The 24,470-nt window shown below is 43.6% G+C and overlaps 1 protein-coding gene across 1 annotated transcript in view; it reads left to right on the top strand.

The window, feature by feature from the left end:
* The window catches only part of LRPPRC (leucine rich pentatricopeptide repeat containing), a 179,083-nt gene extending 156,146 nt beyond the window's left edge, over positions 1-22,937 (top strand). The window contains exons 32-38 of the mRNA XM_069768609.1: positions 2,679-2,883; positions 8,284-8,408; positions 9,988-10,103; positions 14,119-14,190; positions 19,550-19,634; positions 20,574-20,716; positions 22,744-22,937. Coding sequence (XP_069624710.1) covers positions 2,679-2,883; positions 8,284-8,408; positions 9,988-10,103; positions 14,119-14,190; positions 19,550-19,634; positions 20,574-20,716; positions 22,744-22,821 — 824 coding nt within the window. The 3' untranslated portion in view covers positions 22,822-22,937. The remainder of the gene's footprint in view (positions 1-2,678; positions 2,884-8,283; positions 8,409-9,987; positions 10,104-14,118; positions 14,191-19,549; positions 19,635-20,573; positions 20,717-22,743) is intronic.
* Positions 22,938-24,470: the final 1,533 nt, after the last annotated feature.

The raw sequence follows: 24,470 nt of genomic DNA, 5'->3' as shown, positions 1-24,470 counted from the left end.
GAAGATGGGAATACCCCTGTAACTTATAAAGGTAATATCTATCTGATATCATAGCGGGATGCAATGGTGTCACGGTGCACCCAATTATGATCCATGCCTAAGGGTCTGCACAAAACAAAAATGTGCTGCAAATAGTGGAGTGTTGGCAGGCTCTGCATACATTACGCTGGTTTTTTATGCACTTGTTCCTGAAGGGGTGAAAACTGCTGAAAGGATTGAAACTGCCACAAATCTGTAAGGAAAAAATAAGCAGGGTGTGCGTGAGATTTTAGAAATATCATTCACTTTGCAAAAAAAAAAAAGAAAGTTGCTTAGTTTTATGATAAAGGGGGCTTCACCCGAATGCACCAACTTTGTAGTAAACTACCGGCTCTAAGTAATCTGCGTAAGTGGTGTAAAATTAGGGAAAATAATTGGCGTCAGCTACCATCATAATTTAGGTATTGGATAGTTTCAGTAAATCTGCCCCATTACATTTTCAGTAGCAAATGCTTCCTGGTTAGTTCAATATTCACTTGCTATCATTAAAGGCATTGTCCAGGTATGAGATATTGTTGGCCTACCCTTAAGGTACCGTCACACTCAGCGTCGCTGTTTAGGTCGCTGTAGAGACGTCAAACACGGCAGCTCCAGAACGATGCAGGAGCGATCCAGTGACGTAACGGCGACTCACTTATCGTTCTCGCTGGTTGTTAGTTCCATGTAAAAGGTTGCTGGCATCGTTGCTTTTGCTGTCAAACATGACGGTACACACCGACCTGACGACGAAATAAAGTTCTGGACTTCTAGCTCCGACCAGCGATGGCACAGTGGGATCCAGATCGCTGCTGCATGTCAAACACAACGAGATCGCTATCCAGGACGCTGCAACGTCACGGATCGTTGTCGTTCTCGTTGCTGAGTGTGACGGTACCTTTAGAGTGTCAGATTGGCCGGGGTCCAGCACCCGGCCCCTTCATTATTTATTTCACCTCCTGCTGTGACCTCATGTACACAATGTAAGGAGTCTGCACATTATGGTTCCATACACTGTGGCCGTTCTCAGATATTCTGGCTTTAGCTGCAATTAAAGGGTATGAAAAGTGAACTGCAGTACCCCAGAACGGCCACTAAACGGCGCAGCGAGCGGTGCGCTTCTAGCTTTGTTCACTATTTATTATCGGCCGCCATGACCAGATGTTGGATCTCTACCCGTCTTATACTGACAGTCTTCTCTTTAGGATAGATCATCACTGTTTACTAGTTTAGTCCTGGTCAACCCCTTTAAAGAGGACCTGTCATTTTATATTTTTCTTGCCTGGTGTAAATGCCACCCCGTACCCCTGAATCTTGCCTTTTTTTGTGGCTCTCTATTCCTGAGATATCGGCCCCTTTTTCCTTCTATGTAAATCTCATCTTGTTATCCAAATGGGCGTGGTCCTCGTGATGCTTTCCACAGAGAAGAGTTGAGGATCACGCCCCCTATGCTTAAAAACAAAAACAAAAAAAACAACCCTAAGATTTATGTATAGGCCATAGCTCATTGATGGACAGACGCAGGAACAAACGCAAAACAGCACCCGATTGTTGTACAGGCCATAGCTCATTAATAAACAGGCGCAGGAATGAAAGCAAAACAGCACCCGATTCTTGTACAGGCCATAGCTCATTAGTAAACAGGCGCAGGAACGAAAGCAAAACAGCACCCGATTCTTGTACAGGCCATAGCTCATTAATAAACAGGCGCAGGAACGAAAGCAAAACAGCACCCGATTCTTGTACAGGCCATAGCTCATTAGTAAACAGGCGCAGGAACGGAAGCAAAACAGCACCCGATTCTTGTACAGGCCATAGCTCATTAGTAAACAGGCGCAGGAACGGAAGCAAAACAGCACCCGATTCAGGAGAACTGGGGCATTGACACCCGGTAAAGAAATGGCATAACTGTAGTAAGTGATCAGTTTTATTGCTGAATATTGAGTTTGTTTCCAGGATCTTACTGCGGTTTAGCTCAGCCGGAATTCCACCGAAGTCGGGAGCGGATGGACGGCGTTTACCGGGACATGGCCTGGTTAATGTGTCTGCTTCGATGCGAGAGCTGGCGGATAATGAAGTGTTCTCCTCTGATGGCAGCTTCCGCCGTCGCTATATCATTTCTGATCATTTTTGAAAGTGATAGCTGTTTATCATAACGCAGATCCATTATTTAGTGTTTTCACATAAATATGAACCGGCCATTAATACAATTTATCTGGCACCCAGATTGCCATTTGCGCTTTTCCATTTCAAAGTGCGCCTCCAGCATCTGCCAGGAATACATTATTACCGGGCGAAAAGCTTCTTTCCATTGACATGGAGTGCATCGCTGCTTTTTGTGCTGTGACTTTGTCAAATGCTATCAGAGGCTCGGTGTGGGGGGGAGGTGGGGAATAGAAATGCCATATTGCCTCCTCAGCAGCTTGCCCCATGCTCTGCCAGTTCCATCATTAAGTTCTAATCTCCAGCGCACACGACATTTTTCTGCAAGTCGCTAATATGACAAACAGAGCAAATTCTAATCACTCGTCCGCTTGTCTCTTCTGTTTTGCAACCCTTGTGATCTGTGATTACTCCAGCATTATTTTTGTATTTAATTTTTTTTTTATTTTTTATTTATTTTTTTTTTTTTTATCTTTGTGCCGTTCTTTCCCCTTCAATAGATGCACTAGTCGCTCTGCAGACAATGCTGGAAAATGGCAGCAAGCCCATGCGTTCCTCATTAAACAGACTTGTCAATGCTCTCGCGCTGAATGGAGACGTGCCAGGCCTTGAAAAGATAAAGGAGATAAGTCAGCGCCATGAAATAGCCGCTCAAGTGCTGCCAGAGAGTCTGAACACCTGTGTAGTTTTGGCCCATCTGAAAAAGTAAGTGCATCGCATCGGGTCGGGCCGCGTGCCACGCCGCATTGTAAGAGATATCCGTCCTTTGTGCTTTTTACTGTTGTGATTTTTTTTCTTTTTCCAAGTCCTATGAAAAAAAACAAAAAACACCTGTATGTGGTGGTCTTTAGATGGTTAACAGGACCCCGTGCCACAGCTAATTTGAAACTTTCGGTAGTAAAAATGGTGATTGCTGTGTCTCCATAAAGAGAAAGTTTGCAAAATTATTTCTAACCATAAAAAAATAAAATCTAGTCCCTTCTTAAAGGGAACCTGTCACCCCGAAAATCGCGGGTGAGGTAAGCCCACCGGCATCAGGGGCTTATCTGCAGCATTCTGTAATGCTGTAGATAAGCCCCCGATGTTACCTGAAAAAGGAGAAAAAGACGTTATATTATACTCACCCAGGGGCGGTCCCGCTGCTGGTCAGGTCGGATGGGCGTCTCTGGTCCGCTGCGGCGCCTCCCATCTTCATTACAAGACGTCCTCTTCTGATCTTCAGCCACGGCTCCGGCGTACTTTGCTCTGCCCTCTTGAGGGCAGAGGATAGTACTGCAGTGCGCAGGCGCCGGAAAGGTCAGAGGCCCGGCGCCTGCGCACTGCAGTACTTTGTCTGCCCTCAACAGGGCAGAGCAAAGTACGCCTGAGCCGTGGCTGAAGATCAGAAGAGGACGTCTTGTAATGAAGATAGGAGGTGCCGCAGTGGACCAGAGACGCCCATCCGACCTGACCAGCAGCGGGACCGCCCCTGGGTGAGTATAATATAACGTCTTTTTCTCCTTTTTCAGGTAACATCGGGGGCTTATCTACAGCATTACACAATGCTGCAGATAAGCCCCTGATGCCGGTGGGCTTACCTCACCCGCGATTTTCGGGGTGACAGGTTCCCTTTAAGGCTACATTGTAAATGTTTCAGAAGGTAAATGATTTACAAGGAAGCCACTAGGTGGCGCTATAAAAACAGTTCTCGTCTACCTAAAGGAGGAGCTATTTTGCATACTTTTTCCCAAAGTGCATTGCTCTACTTGCTAGATCTCCATAAGGAAAAAAGTAGGTTGCACAGATCCCTAATGTGTCATTCGAAGAGGATCCCGAAATGATCTAATATTCATTCAGGAACAGAAATCTGCTAATCTGACTAGCTTTGAGTTTGTTTGTTTTTTTTTTTGTCTAATAATGTATGGTTTTCTTTCCTTAATAGAAAGCGATCTCCTAATTTTTTTTCTGACAAATACCTGGCAGTATAGATTGATAGACATAATAGACAAGGATACTTGTCATCAAATTGCTGCGACAATACTAAATGGAGTCCTGTAATGGAGACCTGGCAGTAACTGAAAGCTTTCCCGTCCTGCCTTCCTTTTGTGATCATCTGGGTAGTTTGATCATCTGGGTAGTTTTGAGTTTTTATTTAGTTTTTTTTTCGTTTTTTGTTGTTTTTTTTTTTTTTTTTTTTACAGATGTGACCTTAACCAAGGTTCGGTAGAAAAAATAGTTGACATAAGGAAGATATTCGGGAATTAAATCGTGATGCAGAATGTGAACTACTCGATATCAGAGAGTAGAATGTTTACATCTATTGTAGGGAATGGTATTCATATTAAATGGGTTTTGTCCGGCCTTAGTATGACTGCAGACTTGCGAATTCTCTAGGCGTGCAATCCGTGGGAACGACGAGCTCGTGACTGCAAGTATTCCAATTTCTGAGGTCACATGCTGACTAGACATGCGCGGCCTCGCACAATTCAAGCGAATTGAGCAAAACCAGACACGTCTAGTCTGAATGTATGCGGATCGCATGCTTGCGCTAATCACAAAGTGAATGCATACTTGTTCACTGAGCCAAATTGATAGTCAGTGTGGTATGTGGCCCCCAAATCTCTTGGGTCATTAATAGTATTAATCTTCTAATATGGGCCAAAGGGATCTTTTGGACTGAAGTGCGATTGCAACCCCTGCACCTCCTATGTTACGCCCCTATCGATTTATCATGTGGTTTCCTTCCATAGATCTGCAGACGACCTGGATACTAAATGGACTACACAGATGTGTACTGCCAACATTAATAAACCTACATGAGGATTGGGAATGGCACTCATCAGGGGTGTCAAACTGCAATCCTCGAGGGCTGCAAACAGGTCATGTTTTCAGGATTTCCTTGTACTGCACAGGTGATAATTTAATCACCTACACACATAATGATTCCAGCACCTTGTGCAATGCTAAGGAAATCTTGAAAACACGCATGGTTTGCGGCCCTCTAGGAATGCAGTTTGACACCCCTGGCACTCATGATGATTCGTCTGCACCTACTGCCAGTGATGACTCCGTATAAAATTGAGCAAATGAGCACTAATTGATTTTCTGGCAGATTATCCATCAATGTAAATGGACCTTTAGAGGGAGTCTGTCACCCCTAATTCACACTTGAAACTAGCCACACAACCTTGTTGCAGATGGAGCAACAATTACAAAAAACATTTCTTTAAATCTGTTTTATTTTTTGCTCCCCAAAACTATTTTTGCGGATAAAGGCACTCCACTCACAATTTCCGTAATTTAATGTCTTTATGCACTGTTCCACCCACTTTTTAAAATTACTGCCATACCAATGTTCATGAACATCACTATGTGAAGTTAAATCTTTGTGATCACAATTCCTGTGCAGGAGGGCGCACACAAATCACTCTCTCTTCTGTTCTGACATTGCTCCTTTCCTCTGTTATCCATTCAGTGTTGGAGAGAGTGCTAGTCTCCTCTGCTATCAGTTCAGTCCTGGAGAGAGCACACAAATCACTCTCCTTCCTTCTGACATTGCTAGTGTCCTCTGCTATCAATTCAGTCCCGGAAAGAGCACACAAATCACCCTCTCCTCGCGTCTGACATTGCTCATCTTTCCTGCTATCAATTCAGTCCCGGAGAGAGCACACAGATCACTCTCCTTCCTTCTGACATTGCTAGTGTCCTCTGCTATCAATTCAGTCCCGGAAAGAGCACACAAATCACTCTCTCCTCGCGTCTGACATTGCTCGTCTTTCCTGCTATCAATTCAGTCCCGGAGAGAGCACACAAATCACCCTCTCCTCACTTCTGACAGTGCTAGTCTCCTCTGCTATCAATTCAGTCCCGGAGAGAGCACACAAATCACCCTCTCCTCACTTCTGACAGTGCTAGTCTCCTCTGCTATCAATTCAGTCCCGGAGAGAGCACACAAATCACTCTCTCCTCACTTCTGACAGTGCTAGTCTCCTCTGCTATCAATTCAGTCCCGGAGAGAGCACACAAATCACTCTCTCCTTCCTTCTGACATTGCTAGTGTCCTCTGCTATCAATTCAGTCCCGGAAAGAGCACACAAATCACCCTCTCCTCGCGTCTGACATTGCTCATCTTTCCTGCTATCAATTCAGTCCCGGAGAGAGCACACAGATCACTCTCCTTCCTTCTGACATTGCTAGTGTCCTCTGCTATCAATTCAGTCCCGGAAAGAGCACACAAATCACTCTCTCCTCGCGTCTGACATTGCTCGTCTTTCCTGCTATCAATTCAGTCCCGGAGAGAGCACACAAATCACCCTCTCCTCACTTCTGACAGTGCTAGTCTCCTCTGCTATCAATTCAGTCCCGGAGAGAGCACACAGATCACTCTCCTTCCTTCTGACATTGCTAGTGTCCTCTGCTATCAATTCAGTCCCGGAAAGAGCACACAAATCACTCTCTCCTCGCGTCTGACATTGCTCGTCTTTCCTGCTATCAATTCAGTCCCGGAGAGAGCACACAAATCACTCTCTCCTCGCTTCTGACATTGCTGATCTCTTCTATCACTTTATTGCTGGAAAGAACACACAAATCACTCTCTCCTTGCAGCTGACATCACTACACATCTATACCCGAACATTGTGATCAGCCAGTCCTATGTTGCTCATCCTACTGTGAGTATCCTGCATTGCATTGTGGTGCTACCATTGCCTGCAGAGTCTCCTGACTTGTCTCCCATCAAGCACATCTGAGACGTAATTGGTCGGCATTTGAAAAGGCAGCTGCCAGCAGCAGATCTTGATGATTTGCACAATTGCAATGGGCCTGGCAGACTATTCGTCAAACAACCATTAATAAGATTACTGATAATACAACCTAAGCTCTCCCTTAGATGAGTTGCATGCAAAGGGTTACTGAGCAGTAATTCTGTCATTGAAATAACTCCTTTTCTTTATCGGTGTGGTGCCCTTTACTTAAATCCAGTAGTAATAATATATAACCTTATATTAAAAGCCACAAGGTAATCTTAAAAGTTCCTGCAGTAAGTACAGGAACGCCATGACGAGTTTACAGCGCCGGCTACATTTGCTAGGTGCAGAATCACTGATTTTTCTCAAACCATTCTTGCATGGCCTCATCATATGAGCAGGTAGAGCGGCTGAGAGCAGAACCGAGCCATTGCCAAATGGAGTTGTCATCCCACGTTATGCAGACGGCACGCTTGCTGCACGCATATATATACACCCGCCTGTTGTAAACATATTAAATTATTAGCACAGTCCTCGCAGGATAAAATAGAAAGCGCCGAAGTGCCGCAGACAAATTATATTTATTATCAGTTTCCGAATGAAGCCGGACAGTCGTGCAGGAAAGTGCTGCCGCTAAATATTTTATCCAATATTACCAGAAATGTAGACGTAGTTTTCCTACATTATTTATTGAATATTGAACATTAATGTTTCCTTTTTTTTTTTTTTGCATCTACAGTTTTAACCTTCTTAGTTAGCGAGTCAGTTTTACTCCGAGGGAAAGGCAATGTTGGGGTCTTGCTCCACTAAACATCATTCTGCCCCCTCGTTTCTTAAAGGAGCAGTCCAGGATTAGGAAAAAAAAAAGCGGTTTATAGCGCCCTCGACGGATCATGGACTGTTTTTGGAATTGCGGTTTGCCTATGTTAAAGTGGTCATCTGTCACTTTTCACTTTCCAATCATTGGCGCCACTGATATTCCATCCGTCAGGTGCTCGCCAGGTACTGTGCACCTATCCTAATAATTAGAATAGGCCATGATACCTGTCAGTAACGCCTCCTACCCACCACTTGTGGAAGTGCTGCCGTAAATGCTGCTAGGTTGCAATACCAGTCACAACCCACTGATAGATGTGGCGCTGTTTCTGTGTGGGGTTTTGGCTTAAGTAGACCTCTAAATTGACAAAAAAGAAATGGGACTTGTTAGTATGTGGACAAATGAAGGGACATTGCACTCCAATTTTGGGGATATGCCCATTTTCCATGAAGATGATCAGGAATATCACATATCCCATGTCCCAAGGTACCCTGATCATTGATGATTTATGTAAAAACATTTCACGGTCTTGTATGAATTTCGTGTTTTATTTTTTGTTTTTAGTGGAAATTTTGAAGAAGGGATCTCCCTGATGGAGTCTATGTGCATCAATGAGCCTAAAAAGACACACTCGTCATTCTTGATCAACCAGTTACTGAGGAATAACATGGAAGAGGCTCTGGAAAAATGTATGTGTGCGCTTGTAAGACTAGTTATAGTTTATGTTCCGCTTATACTTTGTTATACGTGCGTCTGAAGTTCAGCGCACAAGGAAGCGTTAACTATTAGATGTAGATGGTTTCCAAGCTTTAAAGGGAATCTGTCATGATGTGGGGCCGAGACTCTGATCCCATCGATGTATCACATACTGACATACTGGGCTTCTTGCTGTCATTTTGATAAAATCACTGTTTTATCTGCTGCAGATCTAAGCACTTATCTGAATGCTGGTACCTGTATAACGTCACCCACACCACTGAGTGATGGCTTTCTATGCACACTGTGCATAGGCAGAAAGCCATCGATTCGTGATTGGGATTTGGTTATACTGATGTCATAACTATGGAGGACCACATGGTGGTAGAAGGTTTACTTGTCCTCTAGTGATGATTTTATCAAAATTCCTTCAAGAGGCTGCTCACACTGCTGTCCACCTTGTCTATCTGATCCAATACTGGAGATACCAGGAGTGCAAAGGTAAGAAGAGGCTGCTCACACTGCTGTCCATCCTGTCTATCTGATCTAATACTGGAGATACCAGGAGTGCAAAGGTAAGAGGCTGCTCCCACTGCTGTCCACCTTGTCTATCTGATCCAATACTGGAGATACCAGGAGTGCAAAGGTAAGAAGAAGCTGCTCACACTGCTGTCCATCCTGTCTATCTGATCTAATACTGGAGATACCAGGAGTGCTGAGGTAAGAAGAGACTGCTCACACTGCTGTCCATCCTGTCTATCTGATCTAATACTGGAGATACCAGGAGTGCAAAGGTAAGAGGCTGCTCACACTGCTGTCCACCTTGTATGTGTAATCTAATACTGGAGATACCAGGAGTGCTGAGGTAAGAAGAGACTGCTCACACTGCTGTCCATCCTATCTATCTGATCTAATACTGGAGATACCAGGAGTGCAAAGGTAAGAGGCTGCTCACACTGCTGTCCACCTTGTATGTGTAATCTAATACTGGAGATACCAGGAGTGCTGAGGTAGGAAGAGACTGCTCACACTGCTGTCCATCCTATCTATCTGATCTAATACTGGAGATACCAGTAGTGCTGAGGTAGGAAGAGACTGCTCACACTGCCATCCTCCTGGTATTTCTGAATCCTGAGCAGCTTCCATGACCCAAAGATAACCTAATACCATGTATTGGTAAGCAATCTTTAGATCAGTCCAAAGGAGCCTCCTACTGCGCGTGCTCACAGGCTCTCATCCTATCTATTTTATAAGATGATTTTTTGTTAATTCAACAAGAAGGTGACTATTTTTTTGTGTGTGTTGATTACCAACTTAGACAAAACAAGTGTGATTTGCTAAGGATATTTAAGAATTAATTTCTAATGACATCATCTTCATTTATTTTTGGTTTCTATTTTAGAAGAAACCCTTTAAGCACTTCCACCTTTGGTGTTTTTGGATTTATCTATAATAGTTTACCAAGAAAAATCCCTACTGTGGAGGAGAGTTAAGCTGAGCCAATATGCTGCACATAGAGAAAACCATTACTCTTGCACATTACTTATCTATGCACCATCTCTTTTGTGGCAGTGAGCATCTTGGCAGAGCGAATGGCCAATCAGTTTGCAAACTACGTGCCAGTTACGGATCTCTTTGTAAATTACGTCAGAATGAGAAGAGACGAAGAAGCCAGTCATCTATTACAGGTAAGTAAGAGGGCATGTAATAATTTATAGCAAGCTGTAATTTTCTTGTGTGTCCTTTGTTGCGTGCATACAACTTTTTGATAATTTTTTTTTCATTTTGTCAGCGTGGATGAGCATAAACTGCAATTTTGTTTTTGTTTTTCATAGCTTTTTCTTATGGCATTCACTGTCCCCGGATAAAAACAAAAGTTTTATAGTACTGATTGTTAGGATTACAGTGATTTTTTTTTTTTTTTTTTCTTTTTTTTTTTTTTCCCCATTTATACAGCAGTATTGGGGCTTTTTTTTTTTTGCATAATGAACTGTAGTGTTGGTACCATTAAGGGGATATGTACAACTTTGTATGGTGGGATGAGCAAAAACTGCATTATGGACATGTTGACACCAAATATGCATTGTTTGGGGTTTTTTTTTTTTTACTTTTTAAAAAGGGAGCGCTTTTTTCCCCATCTTAAACCCAGCGATTTTTTTTTTTTTTTTTTTTTTCTTTTTTTTTTTTTAATAAAGCCCAGTAAAGGGTTGAAACGTTATCCATCCAGTTTGTTTTGTGGCTTACGTCCCTGCACCTTTTTGTCTGACTGTAAGCCTGCGCGGGGAATAAAACCCTTTGCGCCATTGAAATAAGTGTCCAGCGCTGCTCCTTCCTTCTTGCAATGTTACAGATAACAGCAGTGGTTGGGAGGCGCAGTTGTACCCAGATCTGCATAGCAGGGAGAGGGGAAAAAGCATGTACAGTCTCAGGGAGTGGCAGATAAAACAAGCTATAGAAAAAGGATCAAAGCACATGAAGAGGAAATGAGCGCAGTTAAAGGTTGTGGCGTTTGTTCATAGATTCAAAAAACTGGTGACCGGTTTCCTTTAAATTTTTCTCTGCTCTATGTAGAAACAGGAAGTCTCTTTTCCCTGCATTTATCATTCCCCTCTTCAACCCCTCCTGACCCAGCTGTTCCTTCTCCTGCCAGGAACTTTTACAGTGATGATCATGCAGGGAAAACAGGTCTCCTGTTGTTACATAGCTTAGAAGGATTCAGCTTGTCAGTTATTAATCATGTGATGTCATAGACCTAATGGAAAAGAGAAGAATTAGCTGGGTAGAAAGGCAAAATGAGCAATTGTAAGTACAGTGTGATTGCAATATATTAAGAGGATGACAATTTTGATGGGAGGAGAGCTTCTTTATTAGGTCTCACTATACCGGTGGGTGACTGTTTTTGTTGTTTTTTTTGGTATGTGAATTAGGACATGCTCCATTGGACATTATAAATTTGTGCCTTATGTAGATTGATGTGGTACCTGGGATCCCCTATTTGCTTAGGAGTCGGGTTTTTAATGTGGTTCTGCCCTCACTTGCTGCCCAGGGAGGGATCACTGTACACTCCATGTTTTTGTTGTTTTTTTTTCTAGTAATCGACATAAATTCTGTGCACCCCACAAGCAGCGAGCGGCATGTCACCGGGCCAGATGCTAAAGGGGATGCAATATTGCCTCGTACTATATGAGCATTGCACACACTCACGTGTTGATTGCTTATTACGATCCACTTTTCCTTTTCGCCCTCGCGTGTCGCCTGCATGCTAAATGAGGAACGCAGGCTCTTCCCAGTTGCCGACATTCTCTGCTAAAAATTAGCAATCGTCAGGAAGCGATCCGACGGCGTTCATCCCATTTCACTTAGTGCTAAATATAAAGCGCAGCCAACTGCGTGCGGAGCGGTCGGGGACGAGACCTGCCGCTGGCAGTGTACACAAACAGCCGCAGACGGGGAGTCGCTTCCCTGCAGGTGGCCGTCACACAATCACAGTGAGCCCGCACGTTGCCGGGCTTCTATAGACCCCCCGGGTCACATTAAGGCCGCTTACCAATTCCCAATAGTAAACAGCCGTACGTTCACTTAAATGCCGAGCAGCTGGTAAAGCTGGAAGCCGGAAAAGAAAAGCAAAACCCCCGCTCCTGCCCTCACCGTACACAGCAGGTCCGGCTGCTGCTCAACATGACGGGACCGCCGGTAATACGTGATCAGAGGAGGGACAGCATGGACATGAGGTCCAGGGGGGAGGCCGAACATGCTCCTCAATTGCAGGAAAGTCACAAATTATGGTAACCGTTTGCTTTCCTGCAGCAACTTTTTTTTTTTTCATTTTTCATGTTTTTTCTTCCTCCATTCACATGTAAAATATTAACGCCCTGCCAATTATTTTACAAGGTCACATTTTTTTTTTTTTATTTCATTTAGTCGCAGGGTTCCTTGCAATTAGAAACATTTAAAGTTGTCGACAAGTTGAAATAATTGAAAGGATTTTGGAACTAAGATATTAAAGGGGGTATTTCAAAGATCTAGCCCATTATGTAGCTAATACCCCCAAATAGAAACGTAGTATAGTTCTTCTGATTCTCTGTCGCTTACGTCATGTGCAGGGCATTGCAGTAGCTTATGTATCCATAGTTTCGACCACTCAATAGAGTTACCATGGATACCTAAGCTACTGCAATGCCCTGCACATGGGTTAAGCAACATAGCGCATCAGAAGAACTATACTGCTTTTGTAATTGGTGTATTTTTCCTAATATTACTATTACGCCTACTACATATTGGGATAGGATCTTGGAGATGGGTCTATCCTTTAAGTGACCTATTCTAAGGCTAGGTGCAGACGGCCATGGATTAGCTGATCCTAGAGAATCGGGTTTATTGATGATCAGTGTGTGATTTGATTTTCTCGGATGAGTAGATAATAGAAAAAGTTCTCCATCTCTCCTATTCGATCAGTCTGTGGGATTTGGACTGCCCTCAGAGGTCATCCAAGCGTGGGCCGATGTTTGCCACGTAATCATCGACTTGAGTGTTATCCGAATATCAGCTCAAACTCGGGCACGCAGCGATTTTTTTTATTTTTTCTTTTGGACAAAATCTGATGTAAAATAACATAATCACAAAAATTTTTTATTGGACTTATACAAAAAATACGGCTATTTGCATGCACCCTTAGGTTGGTCATTCAGATCAGTGGGTTCTCACCCTTGGCAGCCCTGCCAATCAACACCTGGAGGAGTCGCCACTGGAGAGGCTGGAACAGCAGTGCTCGGTACAGCATGGTGGACATTCTGCTGTTAGCTGCAGCTCCAAGTATCAGCTGGATCAGACCCCCATAATCCTAAAAGTAGACCATCTATCCCTGTCTAAACAACCCATAAATTGCCAGCCACTCCGCGTCTCCTTAGCGCCTATAGCCTGAGATCCCCATTAAATGAGCGGCTACAGTAGATCGTTGGTGCCGAAGAAATGCGCAGTGTCTCATTAAAGGTGACAACAGCGCGTGTAATAATGTGTATATAACATTGTCTCGCGGTGATTGACTGTACATCACCTCGCCGTGTAGCGCAGACACTTGATTTTTCAGGCTTGTCATGTAAAGTTTTGTTGTGTTTTTTTTTTTTGTAACTTTATAACTTTTGTCTCTCTCTCTTAAGAACTGTCTGTTGCATTGAAAAGCTTTTATAAAACAGATTGAAATCAGTCCTTTTGTATGCATAAGTGTAGGTAATTATACTTTAAAGGGAACTTGCTTTGTACATTTTAATTTTTTTTTTAAAGAAACGAACAGTTATCTCCCTGACACCTTATTAAATGTATAATTAACCTTATGATCCCGAGCTCACTTATGAATGCTTGGCAGTATAATTGGAGATGAATAGAATTCCTTCTTTCCTTCCCCCTCCCGTCTTTCTTTTTCAGTCCCTAAACCTTTCTTGGTTTTATTTATTATTTTTTTCTTTTAAGCAAACCTACACCGCGCCAAGGACGTATTTATGACAGATCGGCATGATTAGGCTGAGCTTTACCGGTAGCAGTGCGCTCCGTCGCTGTGATTACACCGTTTTTGCCATGATGTTTTTCTCCCGTTTTGCATTGTTTTATTTTTATCCATTTGTGGTGTTGTTGTTTTTTTTTTTTTTTACATTTTGTTTCTTTCGTGTAATTTCATGCAATGTATCCATGTTTTTCTTTGTATTGCAGAGATGCCCCGCAATTGCGGAGCAGAGAGCGATGTTGGGCCGCCACATTATCAGACAGTTGGGACGGAATGAGGTACGTCTTGGGTTTAGCGTGCAGTGTGTTTTTTTTTTTTATTTGTTTTTTCCTTTCTTTTTGTCTATGGCAGATGACTGTTTAACACCACTGAGGCTATTATCTAGTTTTTAATTATAACTTTGCAATTTCCAAGGGCCAAAAAAACATGGTGTTTAGAGGGAGAGAATTAAAGCCATGTATTGAGGATACCTGCACCATTACGGGAGCCTCCCCTTCCACTTTGGTTATGACAAAGCATAACCTGAGAAGGGTTTGGCTTACTTATTAACCCCTTCATGACCCAGCCTATTTTGACCTTAAAGACCTTGCCGTTTTTTGCAATTCTGACCAGTGTCCCTTTATGAGGTAATAACTCAGGAACGCTTCAACGGATCCTAGCGGTTCTGAGATTGTTTTTTCGTGACATATTGGGCTTCATGTTAGTGGTAAATTTACGTCAATAAATTCTGCGTTTATTTGTGATAAAAACGGAAATTTGGCGAAAATTTTGAAAATTTCACAATTTTCACATTTTGAATTTTTATTCTGTTAAACCAGAGAGATATGTGACACAAAATAGTTAATAAATAACATTTCCCACATGTTTACTTTACATCAGCACAATTTTGGAAACAAATTTTTTTTTTGTTAGGAAGTTATAAGGGTTAAAATTTGACCAGCGATTTGTCATTTTTACAACGAAATTTACAAAACCATTTTTTTTAGGGACCACCTCACATTTGAAGTCAGTTTGAGGGGTCTATATGGCTGAAAATACCCAAAAGTGACACCATTCTAAAAACTGCACCCCTCAAGGTACTCAAAACCACATTCAAGAAGTTTATTAGCCCTTCAGGTGCTTCACAGCAGCAGAAGCAACATGGAAGGAAAAAATGAACATTTAACTTTTTAGTCACAAAAATTATCTTTTAGCAACAATTTTTTTATTTTCCCAATGGTAAAAGGAGAAACTGAACCACGAAAGTTGTTGTCCAATTTGTCCTGAGTACGCTGATACCTCATATGTGGGGGTAAACCACTGTTTGGGCGCACGGCAGGGCTTGGAAGGGAAGGAGCGCCATTTGACTTTTTGAATTAAAAATTGGCTCCACTCTTTAGCGGACACCATGTCACGTTTGGAGAGCCCCCGTGTGCCTAAAAATTGGAGCTCCCCCACAAGTGACCCCATTTTGGAAACTAGACGCCCCAAGGAACTTATCTAGATGCATAGTGAGCACTTTGAACCCCCAGGTGCTTCACAAATTGATCCGTAAAAATGAAAAAGTACTTTTTTTTCACAAAAAAATTCTTTTAGCCTCAATTTTTTCATTTTCACATGGGCAACAGGATAAAATGGATCCTAAAATGTGTTGGGCAATTTCTCCTGAGTACACCAATACCTCACATGTGGGGGTAAACCACTGTTTGGGCACATGGTAAGGCTCGGAAGGGAAGGAGCGCCATTTGACTTTTTGAATGAAAAATTATTTCCATCGTTGGCGGACACCATGTCGCGTTTGGATAGCTCCTGTGTGCCTAAACATTGACGCTCCCCCACAAGTGACCCCATTTTGGAAACTAGACCCCCCAAGGAACTTATTTAGATGCCTAGTGAGCACTTTAAACCCTCAGGTGCTTCACAAATTGATCTGTAAAAATGAAAAAGTACTTTTTTTTCACAAAAAAAATCTTTTCGCCTCAATTTTTTCATTTTCACATGGGCAATAGGATAAAATGGATCCTAAAATTTGTTGGGCAATTTCTCCCGAGTATGTCGATACCTCATATGTGGGGGTAAACCACTGTTTGGGCACTCGGCAGGGCTCGGAAGGGAAGGCGCGCCATTTGACTTTTTGAATGGAAAATTAGCTCCAATTGATAGCGGACACCATGTCGCGTTTGGAGAGCCCCTGTGTGCCTATGCATTGGAGCTCCCCCACAAGTGACCCCATTTTGGAAACTAGACCCCCCAAGGAACTTATCTAGATGCATATTGAGCACTTTAAACCTCCAGGTGCTTCACAGAAGTTTATAACGCAGAGCCATGAAAATAAAAAATATTTTTTCTTTCCTCAAAAATGATTTTTTAGCCTGGAATTTCCGATTTTGCCAAGGATAATAGGAGAAATTGGACCCCAAATATTGTTGTCCAGTTTGTCCTGAGTACGCTGATACCCCATATGTGGGGGTAAACCACTGTTTGGGCGCTCGGCAGGGCTCGGAAGGGAAGGCACGCCATTTGGCTTTTTAAATGGAAAATTAGCTCCAATCATTAGCGGACACCATGTCACGTTTGGAGAGCCCCTGTGTGCCTAAACATTGGAGATCCCCCAGAAATGACACCATTTTGGAAACTAGACGCCCAAAGGAACAAATCTAGATGTGTGGTGAGGACTTTGAACCCCCAAGTGCTTCACAGAAGTTTATAACGCAGAGCCATGAAAATAAAAAAAAAAAATTATTTTCTCAAAAATGATCTTTTAGCCTGCAATTTTTTATTTTCCCAAGGGTAACAGGAGAAATTTGACCCCAAAAGTTGTTGTCCAGTTTCTCCTGAGTACGCTGATACCCCATATGTGAGGGTAAATCACTGTTTGGGCACATGCCGGGGCTCGGAAGTGAAGTAGTGACGTTTTGAAATGCAGACTTTGATGGAATGCTCTGTGGGCGTCACGTTGCGTTTGCAGAGCCCCTGATGTGGCTTAACAGTAGAAACCCCCCACAAGTGACCCCATTTTGGAAACTAGACCCCGAAAGGAACTTATCTAGATATGTGGTGAGCACTTTGAACCCCCAAGTGCTTCATAGAAGTTTATAATGCAGAGCCGTGAAAATAATACGTTTTCTTTCCTCAAAAATAATTATTTAGCCCAGAATTTTTTATTTTCCCAAGGGTTACAGGAGAAATTGGACCCCAAAAGTTGTTGTCCAGTTTCTCCTGAGTACGCCGATACCCCATGAGTGGGGGTAAACCACTGTTTGGGCACACGTCGGGGCTCAGAAGGGAAGTAGTGACTTTTGAAATGCAGACTTTGATGGAATGGTCTGCGGGTGTCACGTTGCGTTTGCAGAGCCCCTGGTGTGCCTAAACAGTAGAAACCCCCACAAGTGACCCCATTTTAGAAACTAGACCCCCGAAGGAACTTATCTAGATATGTGGTGAGCACTTTGAACCCCCAAGTGCTTCACAGACGTTTACAACGCAGAGCCGTGAAAATAAAAAAGAATTTTTCTTTCCTCAAAAATTATGTTTTAGCAAGCATTTTTTTAGATTCACAAGGGTAACAGGAGAAATTGGACCCCAGTAATTGTTGCGCAGTTTATCCTGAGTATGCTGGTACCCCATATGTGGGGGTAAACCACTGTTTGGGCACACGTCAGGGCTCGGAAGTGAGGGAGCACCATTTGACTTTTTGAATACGAGATTGGCTGGAATCAATGGTGGCGCCATGTTGGAGACCCCTGATGTGCCTAAACAGTGGAAACCCCTCAATTCTACCTCCAACACTAACCCCAACACACCCCTAACCCTAATCCCAACTGTAGCCATAACCCTAACCACAACCCTAATTCCAACCCTAACCCTAAGGCTATGTGCCCACGTTGCGGATTCGTGTGAGATATTTCCGCACCATTTTTGAAAAATCTGCGGGTAAAAGGCACTGCGTTTTACCTGCGGATTTTCCGCGGATTTCCAGTGTTTTTTGTGCGGATTTCACCTGCGGATTCCTATTGAGGAACAGGTGGAAAACGCTGTGGAATCCGCACAAAGAATTGACATGCTGCGGAAAATACAACGCAGCGTTTCCGCGCGGTATTTTCCGCACCATGGGCACAGCGGATTTGGTTTCCATATGTTTACATGGTACTGTAAACCTGATGGAACACTGCTGCGAATCCGCAGCGGCCAATCCGCTGCAGATCCGCAGCAAAATCCGCACCGTGTGCACATAGCCTAATTCTAAAGGTATGTGCACACGCTGCGGAAAACGCTGCGGATCCGCAGCAGTTTCCCATGAGTTTACAGTTCAATGTAAACCTACGGGAAACAAAAATCGCTGTACACAAGATGCGGAAAAACTGCACGGAAACGCAGCGGTTTACATTCCGCAGCATGTCACTTCTTTGTGCGGATTCCGCAGCGGTTTTACAACTGCTCCAATAGAAAATCGCAGTTGTAAAACCGCAGTGAAATGCGCAGAAAAAAACGCGGTAAATCCGCCATAAATCCGCAGCGGTTTAGCACTGCGGATTTATCAAATCCGCAGCGGAAAAATCCGCAGAGGACCAGAATACGTGTGCACATACCGAAACCCTAACCTTACCCCTACCCCTAACCCTACCCCTAACCCTACCCCTAACCCTAGCCTTAACCCTAGCCCTAACCCTAGCCCTAACCCTAGCCCTAACCCTAGCCCTAACCCTACCCCTAACCCTACCCCTAACCCTATTCTAACATTAGTGGAAAAAAAAAAATTTCTTTATTTTTTTTATTGTCCCTACCTATGGGGGTGACAAAGGGGGGGGGTCATTTATTATTTTTTTTATTTTGATCACTGAGATATAATCTATCTCAGTGATCAAAATGCACTTTGGAACGAATCTGCCGGCCGGCAGATTCGGCGGGCGCACTGCGCATGCGCCCGCCATTTTGGAAGATGGGGACCCCGGCTGGATCGGTAAGTATGATGGGGGGGGGGGGGGACCACGGGGGGGGGGGGGGGGGATCGGAGCGCGGGAGGGGGGGAATCGGAGCACGGGGGCGTGGAACGGAGCACGGGGGGGCTGGAATGGAGCACGGGGGGGGGGGGTGGAACGGAGTGCAGGGGGGGTGATTGGAGCACGGGGGGGGTGATTGGAGCACGGGGGGAGCGGACAAGAGCACGGGGGGGAGCGGAGCACTGGACGGAGGGGAGCCGGAGCAGTGTACCGGCCAGATCGGGGGGCTGGGGGGGGCGATCGGTGGGGTGGGGGCACATTAGTGTTTCCAGCCATGGCCGATGATATTTCAGCATCGGCCATGGCTGGATTGTAATATTTCACCCGTTATAATAGGTGAAATATTACAAATCGCTCTTGATTGGCAGTTTCACTTTCAACAGCCAATCAGAGCGATCGTAGCCACGAGGGGGTGAAGCCACCCCCCCTGGGCTAAACTACCACTCCCCCTGTCCCTGCAGATCGGGTGAAATGGGAGTTAACCCTTTCACCCGATCTGCAGGGACGCGATCTTTCCATGACGCCACATAGGCGTCATGGGTCGGATTGGCACCGACTTTCATGACGCCTACGTGGCGTCAAAGGTCGGGAAGGGGTTAAAATGAGCTAGTCAGCTTTACCATGCAGTTTAATAAATTCCTCTTCTTTCCATCTACAGGAAGAAAAAACGATTCGCCTGATCAGCTTACTCTCTGACCCATATTACAAGCAAGTCCACTACAGCTTCTTGATGAGAGACTACGGTAAATGGCATCGAGATGGGATTTATTGCAGCTTGTCAAAAGTTTAAAGGGGTCAGGCAAGGGTAAACGTATACCCACCTGGTAATTGCCCCATTGCGGTTTCTCAGGTGGTTCTGCTGGTCTTTATGAAATCAACCTTCAGGGCTTATGGCCCGACCACGTACGTGAGGCCTAGGGAAATCATCACTTCAGGACAGTTCGCAAAGACTAACATGTCCACCAGAGATTGCACTGGCATTACGGGGCAATTAGCAGATGAGTATAAGGTATCCGTTTTGTACCTTTTCTGCTTTCTGCCAAGTTGGTCAAATCTTGGACAACCACCTATGCGCTGGATGGGTGATGGTTGATGTTCTACTGGTCACCACAATGGGCGACTTGTGTCCACGGTTTCTTCCCGACAGTCTTTTATGGCCTGAAGGAGTTGGGTAGAACTTCAGCTAGTGCCCCATTAATGTCTATGGCTCTAATTAAGGAAATAAAGCTCGGTGCAGCTGTCCTATCTTCTGCCCCTTAGACTTTGGAGTATTGGGACCATGCACAATCTGCCGATCTATTCTATTATGGTCCCACATTCTGGTGATGGGCTAAACTTTTAGTTATCACCCGCAGCAGATAACTTGCTTAGACCATAATGCCCCTTTAGTTTGTGCAGTAGTCCCCACCCAAAAACTGCGCCACTCTTGGCCATAGGTTAAATCTGGTATTGCAGCTCAAAGCTATTGACTTAAATAAAGCTCAGCTTTAGCGCAAGGAAAAGACTGGCTCTAGAGCTTTTCGAGAAAGATGGTATATGATCCTACAGAACATTTTTTACTTAAAATTTTTTTGTAGCTTACTTTAATGAACAGTCCAGACACCACATTTCTTCCGTCAGTAATTTACTTGACCGTTTTATCGAGGCGCCTTTTTAATCTCTTCCCTAAAATTTCCCTCTAGAATCGAACAAGGAGGTTGATGCCGCAGTCGCTTTGTATGAGAAAACCAAAGCCGAACACATTGATCCAGATGACTTGTTCCTAAAACGACTGGCAGTCCTTCTAAGGGGCGCAGGGAAGCCTGTCCCATTCTCCGAGCCCCCTGTGAGTACTTCCTAATTTACCCGTACCTTTCCGTCGTACGAGCTGGTAATAAACAGAACACCACGGTCTGGGGAGGGGGGTACTTAATTACACGGGGATTAAATCTTGTGTGAGAATCCTCCACGGGCCGTGTGCATGTGAAGTGCTCGCTGCTCCGAGCTCCAGGAGTAATTTAGTTATACTTTTGGGAGTCGATAACCTTCTGTGGATTAATGTGTTAAAAGCGTGAGATAGAATCAGCCGCTCACATCTGCAGGTCATGCTGAAGGTATATGTCCTCCGAGGAGGAAGCTTTCTCTCCATCTTAGAGCTTGAAAGGTGATTTTAATCCTTTCTATTTATTGACCACTAATTGCTTTTGTTTTGCGGTGTTTCATTTTACGTAGCGCGGTTTTAGGGCACAACAAATCTGTTTTGTCAGAGGCTGCTTGCAGCTTTCAATTCTTGGCAAGGAGCGGTAATCAGAAGTTCCCAAGATATGAAGATGTAGATTAACGGTGACATTCAAAAGCCCCATCTATACAAAGTTAGATAATGGATCCCAGTATTTTGCGCGACATTTGTTGTGTTTTTAGTTTTGTTTTTAAAATTCACAAATTTTATTCTTTTTGTTTTCTTTTTGTTGTGTTTTATTGTAAGAAAAGCTAAACTTTGCGTAGTGAAAATGTCAGTCCCTTCCTGACTTATCTTTGTTTTTCTCTTTCTTCCCACAATTCTGATTTTCTTGCTCTTCACACACAAATCAAATAAACCTACGATCGCATTGGGCTCATTCACATAGCCGACTGTTCTGTGCACGAGACCTACGTGTTCTTCTATATGTCTCTGTGCAAAGATGGTTCTTTGAGATTCTTTCAAGATTGTGCCTGGTTCCAACACATGCCCTTTAAGGAAAAAGTTTCTCCCATATCTGTAGCTACTAGAGGAGAATGTCATTAAATGGGTTGGCCTCTACTTTTTTATTGATGGCCTATCCAAAAGGCTATGCCACCAATATCTGATTGGTGGAGGTGCGCCACCAGGCACTCCCTGCCGGTCAGCTGTTACCGAAGTTCTCAAATGCTGCCGGTTCACAGCAACTCCATTGGGTGCTATAGATCCACCACCTATTCACGTCAATTAGGGGTGCACCTGCAGGACCCAGGTTCCACCACTATTGCAATGATGGAACTGCTGTGTTATGGCCGCATTCAAGAAGTGGCCGCTGCGGATTGGCGGGGTTGCCAGTTGTATCGTACCTCCACCGATCAGATATTAATGACCTGTCCTAATGATAGCCCATCAGTAAAGTAATTACTAGGGTTGAGCGAAACGGATCGTTCATTTTCAAAAGTTGCCGACTTTTGGCAAAGTCGGGTTTCATGAAACCCGACCCGATCCCTGTGTGGGGTCGGCCATGCGGTACGCGACTTTCGCGCCAAAGTCGCGTTTCGTATGACGTGCTTGGCGCCATTTTTTCAGCCAATGAAGGAGCGTGGGCAGAGTGATGACATAGGTCTTAGGGGCGTGGACGCCTATCGTCATCTTGTCAATTGTGCGCAGTAGCGATTTGCAATGTGTAACACCAGCTTTTCTGTTCAGGGACGGAGGGGAGAGAGAGAAAGAACAAAATAAAAATAATAAATAAAACAAAAATCAAAAAAAAAATAAAAAATTCCCATTGACTTTGCATTGGGTTTCGTGTTTCGGTCGATCCCCGACTTTTCGCCATTGGCGGCCGATTTCACTCGACTCGACTTTAGAGATAGTCGGGTTTCGCGAAACCCGACTCGACCCTAAAAAAGTAAAAGTCGCTCAACCCTAGTAATTACCAATCTCTTTAAAGGTCTATTACCAAGATTGAACATCATCATCTACCCGTATAATAGGGGTTAACATATTGATTCCTTTGGGTCTGAATGCTAGGATCTTCAGAGATTCCCAAGCTCTTTGCTCTATTTCTGCAAGTCCCATAGACAATGAATGGAGTGCAGGTACTAGAAATGTTTAATTTCCGGTTTGTAAAACTTTTATAACATGTTTTCTAGGAAACTGTAGAATATTATAAGGAACAGCTGAAGAAGCAACTGTCACAAGACAAAGAGGAGCTGCAGAAGGAAGAATGAGCTTTTTATTTTGCATTTTTACAATGTTTTTGTTTTTTTTTATGTGTATTTTGTTTCCCGTTGTAAATTGTAATGTGACCGATCAGTGATAATTCATTAAAATATCCAAGACCTAAGCTTGAGTACTTTGCATGTCTTGCCCCCTGACATTCCCCAGCTGTCATGTTACCGCTGCGTAAAACCGGCCACTATCACGCAGCAGGTTTTCGTTAAGTGTAGTGTGTCTCCAACAGGCTTTCCAATAGGCCTTTGCTTTGCAGGTTGCTTTCTTAGTTCTGGAAACAAGTGTGCCTTCAGCAACAAAAACCAGATCATCCAAGCCCAGTGTGAACTTGTACATGGAACCACAGATGTGTTGGGACATTACAACAAAAAACAAAGCTACAGAACCAGGACATTCCTTAAGATCTGGAGCTTTATTAGAAGAGTAATAACACGTGTTCTGTATCGTTTCTTATGCCTTCAGCTATAGTATATAGATATAACTAAGATCTGACCTTGTGTCAAACTGTTCAGTACATATGTGCGTGTTCATTACTTTTCTAATAAAGCTTCAGTTCCTAAAGGCTATGGACACCTTCAACGTGGAAACAATGATTTTTAACATCAGTGGTTCCATTTAGTTAAAGGGACACTGTCACCTGAATTTGGAGGGAACAATCTTCAGCCATGGAGGCGGGGTTTTTGGGTTTTTGATTCACCCTTTCCTTACCCGCTGGCTGCATGCTGGCTGCAATATCGGATTGAACTTCATTCTATGTCCTCTGTAGTACACGCCTGCGCAAGGCAATCTTGCACAGCGCAGGCGTGTACTATGGAGGACAGAGAATGAACTTCAATCCAATATTGCAGCCAGCATGCAGCCAGCGGGTAAGGAAAGGGTGAATCAAAAACCCCAAAACCCCGCCTCCATGGCTGAAGATTGTTCCCTCCAAATTCAGGTGACAGTGTCCCTTTAAAGGTGTGTTCTCATCTTGTCTTCTGGAGTCCTCCGCTTCCATGGAGGTACTGCATTTCTTAAGATCAAGAGGTTGGACCAGCGTCATGGACGCACCTCGGGCAAGTACGGAGCATGCTCCTATGTCGCTAGCAGAGGTATCTCTGTATCGGAGAAGTACATGGACACTGAAGCCGACTAGATCCAGCAATCTGACCAGTTCGGAGCTTCTTTTACAGTGGTCGGCAACCTTGGCAATAAGATTTACACAAATTAAAAATCCTTCTGTTCTTTTTATTTGGTTCCTTTTATTTGTTTGTTTTATTTAGTTTTGATTGTTTCTAAAAACAAAATTAAAATGTGAATATATCTTAATGTTTTTCACCATTAAAAATGATCTGATTGAAAAAGAAAATCCTTCTGTTCTTTAGAAAAACAAAAAAAATATACGGTACATTCGTTCTTTGGAATTTAGAGCGTTTTTGACAGCCGGTATACTGCAATGTTGCTTATTATAACAAGCACTTTTTGTGCAATTTTTATTTTATTAAAGAAGCTAAGTACCTAATGTATTAAAAATAAAAAATGTATTAAAATGAAAAATTGTTGGTTTCATTTTTTTTTAGATGCAGCGAAGCAATAAAAAAATACTGTTAAATGAACACCAAAGGAAGATCTCTGCATGGTACGGTTACTCCTTTTGAGGTTGCAG

Source organism: Ranitomeya imitator, chromosome 5 (assembly GCF_032444005.1).
Source record: "Ranitomeya imitator isolate aRanImi1 chromosome 5, aRanImi1.pri, whole genome shotgun sequence".
NCBI lineage: Eukaryota > Metazoa > Chordata > Amphibia > Anura > Dendrobatidae > Ranitomeya > Ranitomeya imitator.
This window is presented reverse-complemented; position numbering and strand designations above follow the sequence as displayed.